A 23,933-nucleotide genomic window follows, 5' to 3' on the forward strand; every position below is an offset into this window, starting at 1 on the left:
TCAACGTAGTTAATTTCCAGATAGAAAATATGTTTTTGAGTAGGATACTCCCCCACAGCCCTCAGGGCAAGGGTTTTAAGTTATGCCCTGAGGGCATATAAGAACGATGTTGGCAGAATGTATTATTTATTATTTTTTTACTTTAGGGCAGGGCACTTCGTATCGAAGAAGTTGTCATAGAAACTTCAAAAAGGGCTAATTCAATTGGAAATTGGAGTGGCTTGTGCCCTTTTTAATAGTCGAAAGTGATTGGAAGGCAACTAGCCCCCCCCCACGCTCATCGTTCCCCAAAACACATCCAAACCCATCGTTCACCCTTTCTCGAAACACATCCAATCAAAATTTTGAGATTGTCATTTTGTTCAGCATAAATGATTTCCACATAAAAATTATATTTTTGAGGAGGACACTCCTCCACAGCCGTCAGGGCAAGGGTTGTAAGTTATGCCCTGGAGACATATAAAGTTTTTATAGAAGGCGTGGTCGGTGAAGCTTCAAAAAAGGGTCATTCGATTGCAAATTCAAAGGGCTAGTGCACTTTTTAATAGTCGAAAATTATTGGAAGGCAACTAGCCCCCCTCCCCACGCCCCTCGTTCCCCCAAACACATCCAATCAAAATTTTGAGATAGCCATTTTGTTCAGCGTAGTTGATTTCCGAATAGAAAATATGTTTTTGAGGAGGACACTCCCTCACAACCCTCAGGTCAAGGGTTTTAAGTTATACCCTGAGGGCATATAAGAACAATGTTGGCAAAATGTATTATTTTTTCCCCCTTTAGAGCAGGGCACTTCGTATCGAAGAAGTTGTCGTAGAAGCTTCGAAAAGGGCTCGTTCAATTGGAAATTGGAGTGGCTTGTGCCCTTTTTAATAGTCGAAAGTGATTGGAAGGCAACTAACACCCCTTCCACACCCACCATTTCCCGAAACATATCCAATCAAAATTTTGAGATAGCCATTTTGTTCAGCGTAGTTGATTTCCAGCTAGAAATCATGTTGTTGAGGAGGACACTCCCCCAAAGCCTCCTGGGCAAGGGTTGTAAGTTATGCCCTGGGGGCATATAAGGTTTTTATAGAAGGTGCTGTCGTAGAAAGTTCAAAAAAGGCTCATTCGATTGGAAATTCAGAGGACTAGTACCCTTTTTAATAGTGGAAAGTGATTGGAGGGTAACTAACCCGCCTCTCACGCCAACCATTCCTCCAATCGCATCCAATCAAAATTTTTAGAAATCCATTTTATTCAATGTTGTTTTAGGTTCTGTAAATTAAGTTATTTAGGATGAAAACCCCCTCATAGCCTCCAGGGAAAGGACTTTAAGTTATGCCCTGGGAGCATATAAGGTTCTTATAGAACCAGCCCCCCCGCGCCCATCATTCCCCCAAACACATCCAATCAATATTTTGAGATAGCCATTCTGTTCAACGTAGTTGATTTCCAAATAGAAAATATGTTTTTGAGGAGGACACTCCCCCAAAACCCTCGGGGAAAGGGTTTTAAGTTATGCCTTGAGGGCATATAAGAACGATGTTGGCAAAATGTACTATGTATTATTTTTTTTCCTTTAGAGAAGGGCACTTCATATGGAAGGGGTCGTTGTAGACACTTCAAAAGGGGCTCATTCAATTGGAAATTGAGGGTTTTAGTGCCCTTTTTAATAGTCAAAAGTTATTGGAGGGCAACTAGGCCCTCCCCCCCCCCCGCCACGCTCAGCATTCCCCCAAACACATTCAATCAAAATTTTGAGATAGCCATTTTGTTCAGTGTAGTTGATTTCTAGATAGAAAATATGTTTTTGAGAAGGGTACTCCCCCACAACCCTCAGGGCAAGTGTTGTAAGTTATGCCCTGGGGGCAAATAAAGTTTTTACTAAAGCCTTTGTCGTAGAAATTTGAAGAAAGGCACATTCGATTGGAAATTCAAAGGGCTATTGCCCTTTTTAATAGTCGAAACGGACTGGAGAGCAACTAACCCCCCCCCCCCCCACGCCCTTCATTTCCCCAAACACATCCAATAAAAATTTTGAGATAGCCATTTTATTGAGTGTAGTTAACTTCCAGATAGAAAATGTGTTTTTGAAGAGCAGACTTCCCCACAATTCTCAGGGTAAGGTTTATAAGTTGTGCCCTGGGGGCATATAAGGTTTTTAATTAAATCTTTGTCGTAGAAACTAGAAAAATGACTCATTTGATTTGAAATAAAAGGGATAGTACCCTTTTTAATAGTCGAAAGTGATCGGAAGGCAACTAACCCCCCTCTCAGGCCCACCTTTTCCCCAAACACATGCAATAACAATTTTGAGATAGCCATTTTGTTCAACGTAGTTTATTTCCCGATAGAAAATATATTTTTGAGGAGGACACTCCCCCACAACCCTCAGGGCAAGGGTGATAAGTTATGCACTTGGGGCATGTGAGGTTTTTATTGAATTCGCTTTTTTACATAATTTAAAAATGGCTCATTTGATTAGTAGTTGAAAGAGATAAAAATCCTTAAGAGAACAAATATGGACGGGAATGCATCTAACTCCCATTTTCTGCCTGCCTTTTCCCCAAACACATCCAATCCAAATTTTTAGATAGATATTTTACTCAAATTAGTTGAAAGTTTTGGAAATTAGGTCTTTAAGGATGACAATTAGGTCTTTAAGGATAATCTACCAAGCATGAAACTACCACAAATCATAATTGATAAATAAATTACATCCAAAACAAACAGTAATTACAATAAATACCCGAGTAAAACTCAATAGGGGCAGAAATTAACAGAATTTGGGCACAAAACCCTATGCCATCCAAAGGCCAGTACAAAATTTGCATTTTACTGAAAAAATATAAATGAATGTCCATTGTCAGTTTATCTACTGATATTTAGTAATCAAAATGCTAATATTATTTGATTTATTAAAGTTATAAAAGAAAAAATATTTATATTTTTTCAGTAGACTGCAGAATATGCTCTGGCCTTGTCATGACAGAGTAGTTTCTAGTACAGCTTACGTTAACATATTCTTGTTTTCAGTTTGACTCAGTTAATTATTGCAATTTCTGTTGGTTTTTGGTTTAATTTATTTATCGATGCTGATTTGTGGTAGTTTCACGCTTGGTAGATTATTTGATTCTATTTTTGCTAATTTTTTGTTTAATGGAGTTCTTTACTTTTCTTTGAAAAACTTATTTTGTGGAAAAGGTTTTTTAAATTAATGTCTTTAAAAGGATGAAGTATAGTGCAACTTGATTCCTGATTGGTTCCAGTTCTTCCCTATTTGCTTCTCTTTTTTAGACAACCTCCTTGTTCTCTTTTTCAGCCTTCTTTTTTTTGGCAATGTTTCTTCAATCTAGAAAAATGTCAATGAAAACCATTTTTTCACACGACCTCTTTTCCGCACCACCCAAGAGGTAGAGGTCAAGGTGCGTTTTTTATAGAGGTATCGCCATTAGCCACTAATCCTCTGCTTAATTTTCATTAAAAACAATTATTGGAAATTTAAAAAATTGTTTTTAATTAAAATTAAATAATACAAGTTCTTACTAAGCCAAATTTAATGAATGTATATTTTTTTAAAAAAAATTTAGTATGGTCCGCTAAGCGTCCATTAAAGCCCGGGGTTTGCTTTTATAAAATTGACATATATTGGGTGATTCATTTAAGAAAAAAACTCTTTTCCATACCATTCAAGAGGTAGATATCTTGGTACGTTTTTTTTTAGAGGTTTCGGCAGTTTCTTTTACTCGTTAAGATTAGTCAAATATTATTTTTAAATAGTACAAGCAAGTGAGAAACTAGTAGCCAACTTACTAGTTATCTACTATAGCCACTAATCCTCTCTTTGATTTTTATCAATTATATTTACTCAAATTTAATACATATACATTTTGAAAAAGTATTGAGTATCTTCCGCTAAGTTTCCCAGAGGCCAAGTTTTCCCATATGAAGTAACTTTAAGGGGCAAGTTAATATTTTAAATAGTTAATATTAAACATGTTACAATCAGTATAATTTAAATAAGGCATTCCAGTTTTCGAACTTTTGTAGATATTTTAAATAGTAGATCCTTAACGTAGACGAGAATATTTTGAGCTTTACAGCAGTAAGATTTTTGAATGTGTATTAAAAGTCCTATTCACTGAAAAATCATTGGGTATCATCCATGGGCGCCCATATGGGGTGTAGAGGGGGGCTCCATCGTCCCCGCTGGCTGAATGATGCTGCCTTATATTTTATATTTTTGTTTTGAGATTTCTATTATACAGCATTGGAAGTTAAGCCCGCTTTACTTTTCAGTAAAGCGCCAATGACACAGTAGGTTTTAGACTTTTACAGTGAGAGAAGGAGGTGATACCCAAACTCTTGTTTGTAGTGATTTTTTATCGTTTCAAGCTTGATTTGTATATTCATTCAAGTTTCACTCGTTTTAAAATTTATTTATTCATTTACATTAAAATCTATTGTATGTTTGTTTGCATTGATTGTTTATTTAATTTCTGTTCGTTTTAAGTTTCATTTATACTTCAAGAGCAAAAAATTTTTTTTCGTTTTAAGCTTGATTTTCATATTCAATCCAAGCATTACTCGATTTTAGATCTATTTATTCATTTAATAGATTTCTGTTCGTTTTGGGTTTCAGCTATTCTTAGATTCTAATTTCTGGTTGTTTTGAGTTTGAATTTTAACAGGTATTTGTATCTGCAGAGCTTAAGTTTAAAATGGCCTCTAGTTTTCTTTGGAAAACCTATTTTTTTAAGTTTTTTCAAAATTAATTTTTGCTCGTTTTTGATTGCAAAAGTTTAAAGTTTTAAAAAATGCCTTATTCGAAAATCAAACTTTTTATAAAAAATCAGATGTTTATCGAAGTATCAAAACTGGTATCAAAGTAACAATTTCACAGAGAAAAAATGTGTCAAATCTCAAATTTTTATTGGATGGATATATCCGTCCGATAAACCCAAAGGCGTGGAGGGCGGTAGGGGCTAGTTGCCCTCCGATCTTTTTTGCTCTGAAAAAACAAATTAGAACATTTAATTTATATTCAAATGAGCCCTTTCTGAAGTTTATACGAGCATCCCTGTCATAAAAACCATATACAGCCCCAGGGAATAGCTTACAATGCCTTCCCCCTGTCCCCGGGAGGTTGTTTCGACACCTGAGTTTTTTTTTTATCTGACCTTTGAAATTTTTTATAAAAATTGCTATCTCAAAATTTCTATCGGATGTATGAAGCCAACTCGGCCCTCTCGGGGCTTGTGATTGCTTATTGGCAATTCTTCACTTGAGTTTTTTTTTTTTCAAAAAAGCTTTTTTAAATTTTTAGCAACTATGAGCTGTTCAATCTTTATCGGGTTGTGATGAACCCCACTAACATGATAAATACTAAGATATCTCGCTTTTTATCATCATCATCAAAGCAGACTAGTGTAGTCAGGCCTGCTTGTGAAAGGTGTATCCTTCTTATGTTTTTTTTTCTATTTGAATACAAGTTTGGAGGTTATGCATTAAAATATTACTTGTCATTGTAAACTGGCAATAAAAATGTTTTTTCAATAAAAACAAAAACAAAAAAGGGACCGACAATTATCAAAAATAAATATTCTTATTTAAAAAAAAATCTTAATTTTAATTTGGATTTAGCTGTAAAATTATTAACAATATCAGTTACTTCTCAGTTTGCTATTTAGAGTGGAGGCTACAGACTTTCAGTATGTTCTTATAAATAGGCTTTACTGAATATTGATCCGCTATTTCTTTGTTGGTTGTAACAAAGGCTGTAGCAGAGTATATTATCTTTTTTTCAAACCATTAAATCTCTTTCAATAAATTCATAATAAAGAGGCCAGATTTCAGATTGGGGGAGGGAAAGGTTCTGATTTGGATGAGATGGGCTTTGGACAACGTCTATGCAAAACATTAAAAGATTAAATAAGTCCAGAAATATTTTTCTTTCAACATATTTGAACTGTATTAAATTCAAGATCATCTGACCACCTTCAGAAAAATGACATAATAGTAACCATGGTAATAGCTGAAATAAATATTTAGCCTATTTTAAACTCGTTACCTTTTTTTCAGATAATATGTACTTTTAATCAGAAAATCATTACACAAAAAACTGTTACCACTGATAATAAAGGTATTCTACTACAATACAAAAGTATTTTTCTAATGCATGGGTTTTTTAGCGAATAAGGTAAATCCCGCAAACTGAAAAAGAAGTCCTGCTACTTAGTTCTTGCTCGGAAAATCTTTAAAGAACTCGATTTTTCTTTTAATTATCCTCGTGACAACATCCAAGTTTTCAGCTGGACCTAAACTGTCAGAAGGGTTTACTTCATAGTATATGGCAACCTCTTTGTTATATCTGCGGATTAAATGCTGTCGATACTCAGAAACAAGTTGAGTTCTATCAGGTTGAAGCCAAGTGCTAAAGTCCTTGGAGAAGTCAGCAAATCTGTATGTTTTGTCATTATAAATGTAATTTTGATCAACAGGACTGTTGTTACACTCATAGTCAGTCAACTTAAGACTGTTTTTGAAGCGCCAACCTGTTATACCCATTGGCTGATGACAAGTGTCATGGCGGCCATCATGAGAAAGCTCCAGGAAGCAAAAGCTTTTACATAGAGGACATTTTTCTTTACAGACTCTACAAAAACCTGCATCAAAAAGACGATTGTCCTTGAGTTGCCACAAAAGTGAATTTAAAATATCAATTTTATCCATGGATGAAGTAGCTGAACTCAATTTATCAACAATGCCATCGATATGTCTTAATTCAAATTGCTTGGACAATTGTTCTAATCCTGGCCAACCGAGTGCAGCCATTTCTATCCTCAGTTTGTCAGCAACATATGTGCTTTTAAGAATTTGGAAAGATTTGAAGAGTTCACAAAAACGAAAAGATTTGGTTTCTTCTTCCCCTGAAGCTCTGTGATATGTATCTCTCAAACTAGATACTAGAAGGGACTTGAAGTTTTCCCATGTACAATGCTCAAGCACTAGGTCAATTTCCCAGGAGACCAATCTCCTAGTAGTAAGCTCTTTCAATTTGGTAGGTTTTTCAATTAGCTTTAATATTTCATTAATGCCAATAGATTCTATTTCTTCTATCAGATATAAATCCATATGGCCTTGTACATATTTTGATGACTGAGGCCAACACTTCTTTCTTAAATTGGTCATTACTATTTCTTCAACTTCACTTTCAAACGCTTCTACAACATGTTTTGAAAAGAACTCTTCAAGGCTCAATGCCATGAGATCAACTTCCTCCAAACCTTTGGCGACGTTGAGACAATAGCATTGCATAGTCTCCTTCATTGACATAAAACGCCTGTAAACGGAATTTTCCTGCTCCCACTTCAGCTGAATATCTACTAAGATATTTACTAGAAGGTCGTATGCAGCCCTATGAATATGTTTTCTTTCCGCTTTGCTCATCTTTATATTACGCCTCCTAATAAAGGTTTCAATATCATTAATCACACTATCTACAACTGCATCACAGTAGAACTTTCGTCCGTTCACAACCCTGACAACCATGGGAACAACAATTTTTTCATTAGGGTTATCATCGGTTTGACCATGTGCCAACCATTCAACTACAGGGTCGAGTAGATTCTTGGCTTTGTTTTTAGCGATGTTCCAGAGATTTTCCCATAACGAGGTTTTTTCATTGTAACACAAGAGATCAATTCCTAGGCTCACAATCGTTGCATTAGCTCTGTAGGCCTTCAAAACAGCCTCTCGGACATCCATAGGAGGATTTTCATTTTTTACCCTTTTAACAATATTAGTAAAGATTCTATTAAACATTTCAATTAACTGTTCCTCAGTTTTTTCATTCATACTCTGTGTTCTAAATTCTTCGAGAATCGTTTCCCTCATTTCTGTTTCGTACTCTTTTACTTTTGCACCAAATGTAAGCTGATTTCGCAAGACGACCTCTAGTTTATGACGCCATTGAATTGTTGCTAAAGAAATTGTATCTTGAACTTTCCTCAAAAATTCTGTTTTCCACTTTTGGTTTTGCTTTTGTTCAAACATCAGGTTTACCTCTTCCTCAAACTTGTCACTTTGGGGCTTCATCTTTACTTCAAGATCTTCGACAAGTACATGAACTTCATTGAACTTCCTTGGTTTTCCTTCTTGTAAGAAGGATTCTTCTTTATATTTGTCTTTCAGAAGATTGAACTGCTCCTCGTATTCTTCATAGTATATTTTCCTTAGATTCTGATACTTATTTTCAAGTTCAGTGTAAGCATGTCTCTCAATGACCGTCTCGAAAGAAAGATCAAAATCAGAATGGTTCAAGCAGTCCCAAACTAAACGCAAATAATGTTCAAGGTTTCCAATTTCACGGGCATTCCATCCCAATTGGCTGACAACCTGTTTGTGAATATGCTCCCGAAATTCAACCATCTTCTGGCTAAATTCTGTATTTGGAACATCAAGTGGTGAGTCTCCTTTAGAATTGCATCCAAATACCCATATATCTTGCTCGTTAGTTAGCAACTGTGGAAATTTAATCGATGTATGCACATCTAAATCCCTAAAAGAATTTGTTTTTGCAAAAGATTCAACAAGGGTAGTCGATAGTTGGGAAAATATGTTCTGAAGCTTATTCTGGTTCTCCCCGTCAGTTTTCACTTGGTTGTAAGCTGCAAAAAATTTGCAGCTAAATATGCCCTCTCTTTCTTCTGCTAGCTTAGATCCTTTATAGGCTAGTGCAACAATAGGCAGGATATCTTTCAAAGCATTATCATTTTCACCTTTAATAACAAGGATAGTTGCATCTGACGGTAAAACAGAAAGGGTAGCAATTTTATTATCCCGTTTAATACTGCCATAAAGACCTTTATGCTCTGGTGACCTAAGGCCTTCTGTATCGAATATCATAACATAATCATACTCTTGTCTCTCTACGGTTTTTACAAGGGTCATTGAAAGACCTCTCGTACATTGCCCAACACTAGATGGAAGTCGAATGCCAAACATAGTATTCAGCAATGTTGATTTTCCACTGCTTTGTTCTCCCAGGACAGACAACACGAAAATTCTTTTTTGAGGCAGCAAAGATTCCAGGTTTTTGAAAATAGCGGCAATCCATTCCACATTTAGCATGTTTGCATCTCCATCATAAAGCTCTAAGGTTTCGCCTGCTATTAAGCAAAAGGCTGCCCTTTGTGGTAAATATTCAAATTCTCTATTATTTCCTGACAAATACAACAATGAGATTTCCCTCCATAAGTGACGAAGGGAAAGAACAGCGTTATTCCGATTCTCTTTTGCAACAGTCAGCTCTTTTCTGCTTAATTCTACCTGCTTCACACACTCGGAATCTGTAATAGATAGTTGCAGTCTTTCTGAAAATTGCGTTGTCTTGTCCCGCACTTCTTCAGCTAGTTCAGCTACAATTTTTGACTCCTTAATGTTATTTGTGATTGCATCATCAAGAACTTGAAGATGAATCAAAGTTTCGTCAATAGAATTCTTTCGAAGACCTTCCAAGAAATACGAGATAAGAGTTTCGTCAATATAGGTTTTACAACAGTGAATGAAGCGAAATTCATGTTCTTCAAATATTTTCCGTTGTATCTCATTACGCTCATTGTTCTCGCTGATACATTTCAACTCATTCAACTGTTCTTGCCATGCACCTTCTTTTGCAAAACTCTTCTGCAACAGAAGAAATTTTGTTCTGTATTCTTCCAAGCCTTCCATCTCAGAAATTCTCAAATACATTTCCCGTAAAATACCCGTCTCCATCCTTAAATATCCATCAGAAGAAAATAGTGAATGCAACGGTGTTTCGTGACATGTTGTTTCACGAAATATGGATAATAATTGACGATTCTGCTGAATTTCAACGAAATAATCTAAGCAGCCTTCAATAAGACAGAAGGGACGAACAATTGAAATATTCTTCATATTTGAGAAGTTCGGGATCCAAACTGTGATGAATTTTGGAAGGGATGTTTCACCAGAATATTTACGAATAAAAGGAGATAATTTACCGAATTGAGAGGAAATTTCACTCCCAACGAGTACGTAGTCAACAAAGTCAGATTCAGAAGCATATTCATCCTCAACAATTAGGTAATCAACAAAATCAGTCAAGGATTTCCAATACTGTTCAAAATTCCCCCGAATATGTATGACAATACAAGCTTCTTTTTCTTGTTTCCTAGACAGACTAGGCCTTGACCAACCTCTATATTTGATGCATCATCGGTGTTAAAAGAAGTCCTCAAGTTAAAAACACATTCCATTATTTTTCCTGTATGGCTCTGGAAGTTCTTCACTTGGCTGATTACTGCAACTCGCGGAAGCTTTAGATCTTCACCAAGGAACACTTCGTCCTCTATTCTTTGAGTGATCCTAAGCAGCTCTATAATTTCTATGTTACATATCGGAACAGCATACCTCGATTCAAGCAAAAGTCTTAAAATGTTTATATTATCTCGAGGTGAATAACTACTAAGAAGCTGACAAATATTAATCTTGTTTGACTTGTTTGTTTCTTTCACTACAGAAAAGAAGTCTTCCTCTTCAGCATCAGAAGAATCACAAAAATCCAAATCTAGACGATGAAGAAGTCTATAAGGGACACTGGCTGTTGCAGGGGGGCAGTCGAAGGTGAACAAACTGACTAGGTTCTCCTCCTTGACTGTTTGCTGAAGATTAATCCCTCTGTTTTTTTCATCATATTTATCCAAATGAAGAAGTTGCACTGACCGAGTCAGAGAGTTCCCATTGATAAGATCTGTACTTGTAATTCCGCTTGTCTCTTTAAAATCTTCTCCATCCATTTGTGTTTGAAGACCTGCAAAAGAAGGGACAATATTTTATTTTTACATCATAACGTCTTCTTTTTACAATACGATAAAATGTCAAGTTAAGACACGTAGCAATCATTTTTGTCAGATATTCTCACGTTTTTATGCGGTCTTTATACAAAAATGCTTTTACTAATCTATATTTTGTCAAGAATTATAATGACAATAGAATTATTTTGATAGTCAGTTGAAATTATAATTCAATTTTTAGAAATTCGAAGTTTAAAATTTTTCATTATTTTATATAAAATCTGACTAGAGATCGAACTTCTCTAATAACGAGAAAAACCATGCCCTGGCTTTTTTATACCCCAATAAATTAAGTTTGCATACAGGAACATCCTCAGAGAGAGAAGTCTACGTTATTAGATCCCCAAAGTCCCAAGTTTTCCCAAATTTCTTAGTAGTTTTTATTCAAGTTATTCTATAATAAGTATTATTTTCATTATCCTCCCTACCCTAAAAAAAATTATTCCTGGGTACGTGCCCGATTGTATAATCATTAAAATATTATTAATAGAACAACCATTCTTAAAATGTCTCAAAAACAGAAATTTCAAAAATAGCTATTTCTAAATTTAAATATTTAAACACACGTTGTTGAAAAATCAAAAGCATTGGATTGAAAAAATAATATAGTTTGTATGTACAGAATTGCTTTTTAAACCAAAAATTTTATGGTAAAAATTTGATGGTTTGACTGGTAAAATTTACGATTCTTTTCTCACTTGATTAAACGTTCAGTATAAAAACATATTGCTTTTACTACTCAACATTTTTGGCAACGCCTGCAAGAAAGTCAAGTTTATATGTGAGGAGTCTGTTTAGGGAACTTTCTTCTTCAAAACTGGTTATGAGGTTGTTCTTAATATGCAAAACCTACCTGGAAGCTTAGCTTCACGGGCCCACTAAATTAAGTATCTCCTAAATTATTTACATTCAACAGACTAAACAATTTCATTGTTAAAATCACCCTGCTATTACAGACGATTACGATTACTGGTCTCAAAATATCTGTACTCAAACACGTGCAAGTAATGGAAAAACAACACATAAAAAGTCATGAGCTTTTGTTTTATCTCTTTATGAGGATTAATACAGTATAAAACCAGACATTTTTTTTCCCTCTTCAGTTGCTTTTTTTATGACAAATTATTTTTATTTGCAACGCTTTATTTACATTAAAACCCTTAAATGAACCAATCCTGATCGATTGAATACAATTTTTTTCCGTATCTTGTCTTTCGTACCCCCCCCCCCCATCACACCCAGCTGAATAATTAATATCATTATTAACTTTAGCGATCTTTTAGTTTCTTAAATTGGCCTTGATGGGTGTGTAACCGAACCCTCGTGTAACTGAGCTCCGTGGACCAATGGGACCAATGTACGGTTGTGCCTTTTACAAGTATTAATTTAAAAAACAAGGTTTTTCTGAAGGAAGTAAAGAGCAAATTTGAAACTCGAGCCGCACAAAAATTATTACTTCACAGCCTATCTAATATATACATATCGATAAAACTAGTGCAAGTGAACGAACTGGTGATGCTCCCTAATATTTTGTAGGATTATAGAAAACTAGCGCTTTACTGAAAACACAAAAGCCAAGTATAAAAAACAAGAATATTGATTTAGGATTCAAAAGCAAGTACATAGCCTCACATCAACAAACTAATCTATAACGCTTTTCATAGTCTTACACGAGCTGTGATATCAGTACCTTTCAGAATACAATTATAATCACCTTAAAAAACTTAGGATAAAAATAAATATTATCTTTAGAAATGCAAAGTTATTAAGCAGCATACAGAGATAATGGACTGATTTTTCACGTAACATCTTGGTCTTTCCTAGTATTACTTGAAATGAAGAACAAATAAACCACAATATAAAAGATCTAAAGCCGAACTGGCCGAACAGCTCTGTGAATTTTTATTTTTATTTAGTTAAAAAAAAAACCATCCAAATCTAATAAATCAACAAGCTTTTTTTAAAAATTGCAAGAACGAAATAGTCATTTCTAAGTCTTTTAGATTAAACACCCACTTCGGTATTGAAAATGATAAGAAATCATAGGCAGCGCGATAGCACTGCCTAAGTAAAGAATGATGTGGGCACAATGTATTATTTATTTTTTTTTCTTTCTCTATACCCAGGCACTTCCGAAGGAGTTGTCATAGAAACTTCGAAAATGGCTCATTCGATTGGAAATTGGAGTGGCTAGTGCCCTTTTTAATAGTCGAAAGTGATTGGAGGGCAACTAGCCCCCCCCACGCCCATCATTCCCCCAAACACATTCATTCAAAATTTTGAGATAGCCGTTTTGTTCAGCGTAGTTGATTTCCAGATAAAAAAATATATTTTTGAGGAGGACACTCCCGTACAACCCTCGGGGCAAGGGTTTTAAGTTATGCCTTGGGGGCATATAAGGTTTTTATAGAAGGGATTGTCGTAGAAACTTCGAAGAAGGTTCATTCGATTGGAAATTCAAAGGGCTAGCGCCTTTTTAATAGTCGAAAGTGATTAAAGGGCAACTAGCCCCACCCACGCCCATCATTCCCCTCAGGACAAGGGTTGAAAGTTATGCCCTGGGAGCACGTAAGGTTTTTATAGAAAGCGATGTTGTAAAAACATCAAAAAGGACTCATTCAATTGAAAATTGAAAGGGCTAGTGCCCTTTTAATAGTCGAAAGTGATTGAAGGGCAACTAAACCCCCTCTCTCGCCCACCTTTTCCCCAAACATATCCACATTTGAGAAAGCCATTTTTTTAAGCTTAGTTGATTTCCAGATAGAAAATATCTTTTCGAGGAGGAAACTCCCCCACAACCCTAAGGGCAAGCGTTGTAAGTTTTGCCCTGGGGGCTTATAAGGTTTTTTTATAGAAGCCATTGTCGTATAAACTTCAAAAAAGGCTCATTCGACTGAAAATTAAAAAGGCTAGTGCCCTTTTTGATAGTCCAAAGTGATTAAAGGGCAACTAGCTTCCAAAATATGTGCATCGTAATAAATAGTAAACATAGATATACTTACATTTGAGCATGACATTTTGACCTATCAATATATTATATCAATGTTAGCTGTCTGTGAACCAAAAGTTGACTGGAGAGATTTCATTATAGATCAATAATTCAAGTTTTGTAACAGAATAAAATGAATTTTTCATTAGTTGTGAAAGAATTGTTTCAAAAAATTTTCTGATCTTTTTGTTGTTGAAACAAAAACTCGGCTCAAGGAACTAATTTAAAATTCTAGGCCAATTCAAATATCGATTTTAATTAATATACTTTAATTTTTAATTTATTTCTTTTAAATTTTATTTATTATTACTTGATTCTCTTTTTTACCAGAATGAATAAAAACGAACATATATTAGATAAACATGATAATAGATATGGCCGTACTAGAAAAATTCAGAAATGAATATGTTAATTATGATTTTAAAACTTACTTTTGTTTTACTAATTAAAAATTCGTGGCTTATTTAGATATCAGCATATCCTAGGATGAAAGGATTAGAATGGCTTTTGAGTCTTTGACAGAAAGTTAATACAAAACAGAATGCAAACAGGGGTTAATGCTAAACCCTAAGCTTTCTAAAAGCCAGAATATAATTATCACTTAATTGATAAAAATCCTTTTAAACGTTTTCACTTTTATAACTTTAAGAAATCGAAAATTAGTTAAGATTTTAAGGAATAAATATCGTCACATCTATAGAAAATACATCTAATAGAAATTTTGAGATAGGCATTCTATTCAAAATAGTCTAAATATCATATAACCTGGCTTTTGGGGTTGAAACAAACCCCACAGATAAGGGGCAAGGATTGTAAGTTATGCTCAGGGGGTATTTAAAGTTTTTATGGAAGGGATGGCTGTCTAAGTTCAGAAAAGGGTTTGTCTTCCTCCCTGAAGAAGACTATGTCAATATGAAACGAACAGAAATTAATTAAAAAACTTTTTCCACAGAATGAGTTTTTCAAAAAAAAGTAAAGAACTCCATTAAACCAAAAATGAAAAAAAAAAATAGAATCAAATTATATACCGAGCATACAAATACCACAAAACAGTATCAATAAATAAATTAAACCCAAAACAAATTAAAATAAGTCAAACTCAAAACGAAGCAGAAATTAATATGAGTAGGGTTCTAAGCCCCATGCATTCTAAAAGCTAGAATATTATTTTGTAATTTACTGAAAAAAATTCAAATGAATTTACTGAAAAAAAATGGGTATGGTCAGTTTACTGAACAAAATAGAATCAAATAATCTACCAAGCATACAACTACCACAAATTAGTTTCAATAAATAAATGAAACCCAAAACAAACACAAATTAAAATATGTCAAACTCAAAACGAGCAGAAATTAATGTGAGCAGGGTTCTAAGCCCTACGCTTTCTAAAGGCCAGAATATTATTTGTATTTTATTCAATTTTTTAAAATGTTTTCACTTTTATAACCTTAAGAAATCAAAAATTAATTAAGACTTTATGGAATAAATATCAGCACATGTACATTAAACTGACAATGCATATTTTTTTCAGTAAGTTCATTTGAAGTTTTTTTCAGTTCTTTACTGAAAACGTTTGACACTATGAGCTCAAAATCTTATTCTGTGGCCAAAGAAATTTATTCATAATCAATTCTATTTCTAAAAATAACCTTGAAAGCAGTGGCGTTGTTTCAGGCGGGCAATGATTTGGAGAAAAATGATTCTATAGCCCATGCTCTTGACTTTTCGGATGGAGATCCCTCTTGCCCCCCTCCCAATAAAGTGTTGGAACTACATCCCTGCTTGAGAGCTCCGATTCAACTTTGTAATTCCCAGTAGTTTTAACATGACTGCTAATAAGGTAATTTTTAACATGAGAAGAATTATTATTGTAAGAGTCATTTTTCGAGCTTAAATTATTACTACACGCCCACCTATGTATGTATTTATAATTAGTCAAGAAAATGTGTCAAAAACGGTATTAATTTTTTTCTTTTTCATTTTAATTTTTCAATTGTGTTTTTATTCAGCATTTACAGAGATTTTTTTCCATATTTTCAAGGAAAATCCTACAATTTCGTCGAATTAATTACAGTGCAAACAATAAGAAAGGCAGGTTCATAACATTTGGCACGTTTTTTGTCTATAAAAGCTTAGAAATTTATAATTTGATGATTCTAAAGACGATCTATCCTTCAGAGATACTTTGATTAGTTAATCTATTATCTATAGCGTAGGTTTAGGTATTCTCTTGAAAAATTCTCCAACCCCATTAAGAATACTCCCTGAGAAAAATTACCCCCTCCCCCAGTCATAGTTGAAAATAATTTTTTAAAATTTAATTTAGATTTTTTTTTTTTTTTTAATTCATGCCCAGACATGATGAAAGACATGAAAAAAATTCACCAAGACATGATGTAACCAAGACTGAAGCTGAATAGGGTTTTAAACCCTATGCTTTCTAAAAGCCAGAATATAATTTGTATTTTACTGAAAAATTCAAATGAATTTACTGAAAAAAATCTGCATTTTCAGTTTTATATATATATGTTGATATTCATTCCTTAAGATATTAATTAATTTCAGATTTATTAAAGTTATAAAAATGAACACATTTAAAAGAATTTTTTTTTAAAGAATTGCTATCTAAGAATTAAAAAGATAAAGAAGAATTTTTTTTGCCATAAAATAAGATTTTGAGCTCTTAGTGTCAAACGTTTTCAGTACAAAACTGAAAAAAATCAAATGAATTTACTGAAAAATGTATTCATAATTAATTCTATTTCTAAAAATAACCTTGAAAGCAGTGGCGTTGTTTCAGGCAGGCAATGATTAGAAAAAAAATGATTCTATAGCCCATGCTCTTGACTTTTCGGATTGAGATCCCTCTTGCCCCCCCCCCCATTAAAATATTGGAGCTACATCCCTACTTGAGAGCTCCGATTCAGCTTTGTAATTCCCAGTAATTTTACCATAACTGCTAATAAGGTAATGTTTAACATGAGCAGATGTGTTTTTGTAAGTTAGTTATCTTTCGAGCTTAAATTATTATTACATGCCCACCAATGTATGTATTTATAATTAGTCAAGAAAATATGTCAAAAACGGTATTAATTTTTTTCATTTTAATTTTTCAATTGTGTTTTTATTCCGTATTCACAGAATTTTCATTCAAAATTTTCAAGGGAAATACAAATTCAAGGAAAAAAATTCAAATGAATTTACTGAGAAAAATCTGCATCGTCAGTTTAATATACATATGCTGATATTTATTCCTTAAAATCTTAATTAATTTTTGATTTCAAAGTTATAAAAATGACAACATTAAATAGGATTTTTTAAATAATTGCTATATAAGAAATAAAAAGAAAAAGAATACATTTTTTTGGCCATAGAATAAGATTTTGAGCCCTTAGTGTCAAACATTTTCAGTAAAGAACTGAAAAAAAAATTCAAATGAATATACTGAAAAAAATACGTATTGTCAGTTTAATGTACATATGCTGATATTTATTCTATAAAATCTTAATTAATTTTTGATTTCTTAAGGTTATAAAAGTGAAAACATTAAAAAATTTTTTTTAATAAAGTAAAAATTATATTATGGCTTTTAGAAAGCATAGGGCTTAGAACCCTACTCAGATTAATTTCTGCTCGTTTTGAGTTTGACATATTTTAATTTCTGTTTGTTTTGGGTTTCATTTATTTATTGATCAAGTTTGTGGTAGTTGTATGCTTGGTAGATTATTTGATTCTATTTTTTTTCAGTAAACTGACCATACACATTTTTTTCAGTAAATTCATTTGAATTTTTTTCATTAAAATACAAATTATATTCTAGCTTTTAGGAATCTTGGGGTTTAGAACCCTACTCATATTAATTTCTGATCGTTTTGAGTTTGACTTATTTTAATTTCTGTTTGTTTCGGGTTTCATTTATTTATTGATTGTGGTAGTTGTGGTAGTACTGATTTGTGGTAGTTGTATGCTTGGTACATAATTTGATTCTATTTTTGTTCATTTTTTTTGTTTAATGGAGTTCTTTACTTTTTTTTTGAAAAACTTATTTTGTGGAAATTTTTTTTTTTAATTAATCAAAGGATAAGTCAAGTGTCATAGCTTTAAACCATGTAATTGCCGAAAAAATACAGAGACGTTTAAATTTAGTTAAGAGATTTTAATTTTCACGATATTTTTTTTATTAGATAATCTTACGTCGAACTTTTATTGAAAATTAATGATATTGCTATCAAGTCATTTAATCATGAGTTTCACCTTTCAAAGGTCCCGTTGGCTGATAAATTAATATGATTTTTATTCGAGAGGTTCCAAAATTCTGATACCTTCTGTCCTCGTTTTTGTCCTGGTCCTGCTATCAAGAACATTTCAGCCAAGTCTTTGATTATTCAGCAAGAAGCAATTTTGGCGAAAGGGCCGATATTTTGCTTTCCTTTATCTGTTCCTTATTCTAAAATAATTTCTAAGGTGGAGGCTGGTATTATGTCCTCTACTGATAAAGTTGAAGCCCCACAAGAACATATAGTCGATAGAGTGAAATATTTGAACAAATTTGATAAGAAAAAAATTGAGGGAAGTACCACCAGAAATGACGTAAAAACCCTTACACTTTTAAAACAAGATGACAAGACCAAAGGTGACAGAGGCAACACAATCGTCATAAGGGATAGCAATGATTATGAACAAAAAATGAAAGCTATTATCTCAGATGAGATCAAACAATTCGTGGTAACGAACTGTAAGTAAGGAGCGACTCGGCTCAATAGTAACCGAAACTCTCAAAAACGGAATTTCGATACCAATAGATCCATCAAAAGAATCAGATTTTAATCCTAATTTCAAATATATAAGTTTCATCAATTTTAATCCTACCCATCAAAAGTTACTCGCCTGAGAACATTTGCCTGATTTTCAAAAAAGAGGGAAACACCCCCTAAGAGTTACAGAAGTTTAATGAAAATCACCATCAGATTCACCGTATCAGAGAACCGTACTGTAGAAGTTTGAAGCTCCTAACTGCAAAAATTTGAAATTTTGCATTTTTTGCCAGAAGAGAGATGACGGATGCGTGTTGATTTGTTTTTATTTTTGTTTTTTTTGCCAGGGGTGATAGTATCGACCCCATGGTCCTAGAAAATCGTGGGAGGGCTCATGTGAACGGAAATTAAAAGTTTAAGTGTCATTTTTAAGTGACCAAAAATGGAGGGCAACTAAGCCCCCTCCCACGCTCATTTTTCCCCAAAGTCCTCCGATCAAAATTTTGAGATAGCCATTTTGTTCAGCATGGTAAAAAACATAATAACTATGTCTTTTAGGATGACTTAAACCCCCAGAGGCCCCGGGGGGAGGGCTGAAAGTTATGAACGTTACCCAACGTTTTCGTACAGTATTGGTTATTGAAAAGTATACTTACGTTTTAAGGGGGATTCTTTCTGGTAGCGGGAGGAGGGTCGGGGGTTAAGTAGGAGGACCTTTTCATGGGGGAAGGGACATTTCTATGAAGGAGGCACCGGTTTTACCAGCATTATTTTAAAAGCGATTAGAAATTAAACAAAAAAAAGTTTTTCAACTGAAAGTAAGGAGCAACATCAAAACTTAAAACGAACAGAAAATATTACGTATATGATTGGGTTCAACCCCTAGTCGATACCTCACTCTTTAAGCCAAAGTTTTTTTTTAGTACTTTCATAAGCGCTATTTATTCTAATTAACGGCCTTTGTGACTAAGGGCTCATTTTTAAAGAATTGGAACAAAATTCGAACTTTAGCGTAAAGAGCGAGGTATTGACAAGGGAGCGAACCCCCTAATATACGTATTAAAAAATATATGAATATTGAAGTTCGTTACGTATGTTAATGCGTAAGTTACGTATATTTATTACTAATAAAAACGTTAGCAAATAAAATTAAACAACTTTTGAGAAAGCCATTTAACCAAATAAAAGTAAAATTAATATACAAATTTTGTTTTAATTATTGATTTACGTCGAGCCAAAATTAAAACCTGCATTAATCCAAAAACGTTCAAAAATTAAGTAAAAAAAACAAGTTTTTTTTAACTGAAACTAAGGAGCGACATTAAAACTTTAAACGAACAGAAATTGTTCCGTATATGAAAGGGGCTGTCCCCTCCTCAATGTCTCGCTCTTTACGCTTAAGTTTGACTTTCTCACAACTATTTTTTTAAACAATAAAAAACTTTAGCATAAAGAGGGAGGCGTTGAGGAAGGGACAGCTCAAAATCACAGACAACACAGATCAAAATCAATTCGACGTGTTTTTTGAGTTGCAAACATGTCAATAACTGTATCAGTGTCAATAGCAACATCCCTGTGCACTGACAGCAACGCTAGACCTGCTAAACGTTCTTCACCGGTTGCACTTCGTAGCCATGTCTTAAGCCGTCGCAAGGTAGAGAAAATCCTTTCCGGTGTAGCAGTTGAAACAGGCCAAATAGCTACCATTGTAAGAAGGCGGCTGATGTTTGGAAAGAAATCAGCATTGCACGTATCAAGTGCAGCCAAAGCAGAGACTAGTCTTTCTTTGTAGGTAACGTTCTGCCACTTCGTTTTCCACAACTTCAGTTCGTGGAAACATCAACATCAGTATTCTCACTGATTTCTGCGTCAGACACGTTTTTTTTCTAAGTTCGAAGGTATGAAGCCCCTTAAAGTTTTCAAAATTGTACGATGCACCGTAAATCTCTCCTTGAGTTCTGACATGAAGTAGTCCATGAATAGAATGTATATGGAAGCTCTGTACGCATCTTTCAGCGAACCGATGTCGTAGTGGTCGTTTCGACGGCGACCGACTCTTGGAAACGTCAATTCTGTCTTCAGATCTCTGGCAAAATCTTCAATTTTTGAATACAACGAGTCGAACGAATAACCTGCATCTTCGCGTAGGCCCACAACTGTCTGCGCCACAGTTTCAACGTGGTCGCATGCAAGCACCAAGTCACAGTCAACAGCTTGAAGAACTTTACACAGCGGCAACGTAAGACCAGAGTTGTTTTGCTACGAACAAACTGGTCAGAAACTTACCTTGCTACATTAAGCTTGCTAACTGATTGGCCTTTTACAAAAGTCTCAGCATTCGTGTTTTCCTTCTTGAAGCTCCTCCAGTGCTTCTAAAATTGGCTTATACAGCTCCACAAGGCGGTTAACGACATCGTGCCTCTCCACCTACCGTGTTTCACAAAGGGTAATGAGAGTTGTTTTTGTAGATTCTGGCATGCATTGTCGAATTCTGTCTTTGAGAACCTGGGTACGGGAGGGGGATGAGTCAAAAAAAGTTGCAGATCAGAGATATTGTCCCAAACACATTTTCAATGACTGGAATGGAGCAAGCTAAAGCGATCGCCAGGTTGAGTGTAGGTGCTACACAGTGGACATTAATTGCTCGTGGATACTGCTGTCTAATCCAAGTTTGAGTGCCTCTCAGGCGTCCACCCATAACAGCTGCTCCGTCATATTCTTGTCTTACAAGCTTGCTCAAATCCAAACCATCGTCTTTCAAGGTTTCTAATATTGTGGTGGCCAGACCTTGTCCGGTTAAATATGATACAGGAACAAACCCAAGAAAATCTTTGCGCAAAGCTCTGTTTGAAACATACCGAACACAAATGGACAGCTGCTCTGTGTTTCTTATGTCATATGTTTCATCCGCTAAAACTGAATAGCACACACTTTCGTTTGCCCTTTCAACAATATCAGCACAATTTGTGGCATTCAGAAATAACTAAATTACTAAAAGAAAGTTGTACAGCTATTCAAAAGCCAGCTTTTCATGTTACTCCTAGAAAACTCTGGGTTACTAGAGGACTGATGAAGGCCATATCAAATCGAAGACTGCTTTATAAATATTCTGTAGTGTCTCCTGAGAGAAAGTGAGATATAAGAAATACAATTGTGAATTCAATAACCTATTACGAATAGCGAGAATTAATTATTATAGAAATGAGTTTCAAAAAGTGCAGATAATCCCAGGCAAACGTGCAGAGTAATTCAGTCTATTCTGAGCCCTTCCAAAAGTTCAATTTTACCTGACAATTTCAATACTGATGCTTCAATTGTAGATAATATGTGTGACCATTTTTCTATTGTTGGTAAACGGATAGCGAACTCCCTGACAAATTTTTCTGTGAATGGAACGTACCACCAGTTTTTATCCAAGGAAAGTGATGTATCTGCATATCTGAAACCAGTGACTGCTAGTGAATGACGTACCACATCGTGGAACATGAGAAATAATGCTTCGGGTGCTGACTTCCTTTCATTGCGTGTAATTAAGTATGTTTTCTCGGAAATATGCGACCAGGTTTTGGTTTTATTTAATATGTGCCTAAAATTTGGTGTTTTTTTCCGATTTTATGAAGAATGCTAGAGTGGTTCAGCTTTTTAAGGGCGGAGAAAAAAATTTGCCGAATGATTATAGGCCTATTTCATTGCTGCCAGTTTTATCTAGATTTTTTGAAAAATGGATTAGTGGCAGGATGGTTGATATTCTTGAGAATAAAAAGTATTTTAATAAAACTCATGTTTGGATTCCGTAAAGCAATGTCGACAAATCCAGCTCTTCTTTTTCTCATGACTTTTGTGAACGATGCTCTGGACCAAGGGTGGAAAGTTCCATCTGTTTTTTTGGACATTGTGAAAGCCTTTGATGCAGTGGACCATGGAATTATTAAGGAGAATCGTCTATTGGAATCTTTTCTCCATGATCAAAAAGTTTGTCAGTGCTAGTGAAATTAAATCGCAAGTTAAAAGTTTTGAGTTCGGGGGCCCTCAAGAGTCTGTTTTGAGGCCACTACTGTTTCTTATATATATTGATGACCTGCGAAATGCTATCAAAGGACTGTCTTGCTTTAAAATGTAGTGATGCTGGAGTATCAAAATCTATTTTGCCTTATTTTGCTGATGTCACGCATCTAACTGTTGCTGCAAAAACCGGGGAAAAGCTTGTACAGAATCTTCAGACTGGCATGTTAAACATTGAAAAATGGATGAGGGTTAACAGACTTCAGCTAAACCATGCCAAATCCTATTTGGTAATGTACAGGAGAAGTAGCAATTACTACCCTTGGATTGACAAAATACAGTTCGGTGATAATATTCTGCCTCGGGAAGTTTCGACAAAGTATCTAGGGGTGATTGTTGATGAGTGCCATTACTTCAAAGAGCACATTTCATGTGTTAGTGGCAAGGTTGCAAGAAATGTTGGGATGATGAGGAAGTTGCAGCACTTTTTTTCAAAAGATATTATGAGATTACTTTATTTTTCTTTTGTTCACCCATACCTTCTATGTGGTTTTCTTGTGTGGTCAAGTACTTTTTTAACTCACCTTCTTCCCATCAGAAGTTTACAAAATAATGCCCTACGTGTTTTAACTGGAGATAATCGTAATATGTCTGTTCGACACAGATATATTCAAGTAAATATATTACCGATTGCTGGATTATTCCGTTTTTATAATACTGTTTTTATGTTTAAATTTACACGCGCGTTATTACTTGAGTGGTTTAGGGAAATGTTTACAAGTGGTGTTATTTTTCATAATTACGCGACTAGAGCATCGACACTAGTTCGGCAACCTCAGGTTATTACGATCCATTTTTTTTCGTAAGAAATGTTGGCCCTCGGGTGTGGGAACTATTACCTCAGGCTATTTCAACAATTGATGAGCTAAATGAATTTCGCAGTAAACTAAAAGGACAGTGTTTGTCTACATATGAACTTTAATCCCTGCTGAGCGAATTTTCTCTCGAGTAATTGTAATACTTTTTGAGGGGAGGTCGACAATGAGATAGAATAAAAGAATGATTTTTAATTTTGTGTCTTTGGTGTCCAGTTAGGTCGCGAAATTTATTAAAATGGGGCTATCTTAGGCTATTTGATGGGGCTATCTTTTTTAATCTTTTTTTTAAAGCACTAAAAAACTTTAACAGAACGACCAAGGAATGTTTTTTTAAAGCATTAAAAAACTTTAACAGAACGACCAAGGGGTTAATGAGAGGGTAGCCTCCCCCATATACGAAATAATATCGATACGTTTTGAGGTTTTAATGTTGCTCCAAGCTTCAGTAGAA

The 23,933-nt window shown here is 34.4% G+C and overlaps 1 protein-coding gene across 2 annotated transcripts in view; it reads right to left on the bottom strand.

Moving 5' to 3' along the window:
- Positions 1-6,101: 6,101 nt before the first annotated feature.
- Positions 6,102-23,933, bottom strand: part of LOC148949723 (interferon-induced very large GTPase 1-like) — a 35,352-nt gene continuing 17,520 nt past the window's right edge. For both annotated transcript variants that reach the window (XM_089093681.1, XM_089093682.1), the window contains exon 3: positions 6,102-10,816. In XM_089093681.1, the coding sequence (XP_088949807.1) occupies positions 6,217-9,921 (3,705 nt within the window). In that variant the 5' untranslated portion in view covers positions 9,922-10,816 and the 3' untranslated portion in view covers positions 6,102-6,216. The remainder of the gene's footprint in view (positions 10,817-23,933) is intronic.

The sequence above is a fragment of the Artemia sp. Qi Xiang Cuo genome, chromosome 8 (assembly GCF_049724085.1).
Source record: "Artemia sp. Qi Xiang Cuo chromosome 8, ASM4972408v1, whole genome shotgun sequence".
Classification (NCBI taxonomy): Eukaryota; Metazoa; Arthropoda; class Branchiopoda; order Anostraca; family Artemiidae; genus Artemia; species Artemia sp. Qi Xiang Cuo.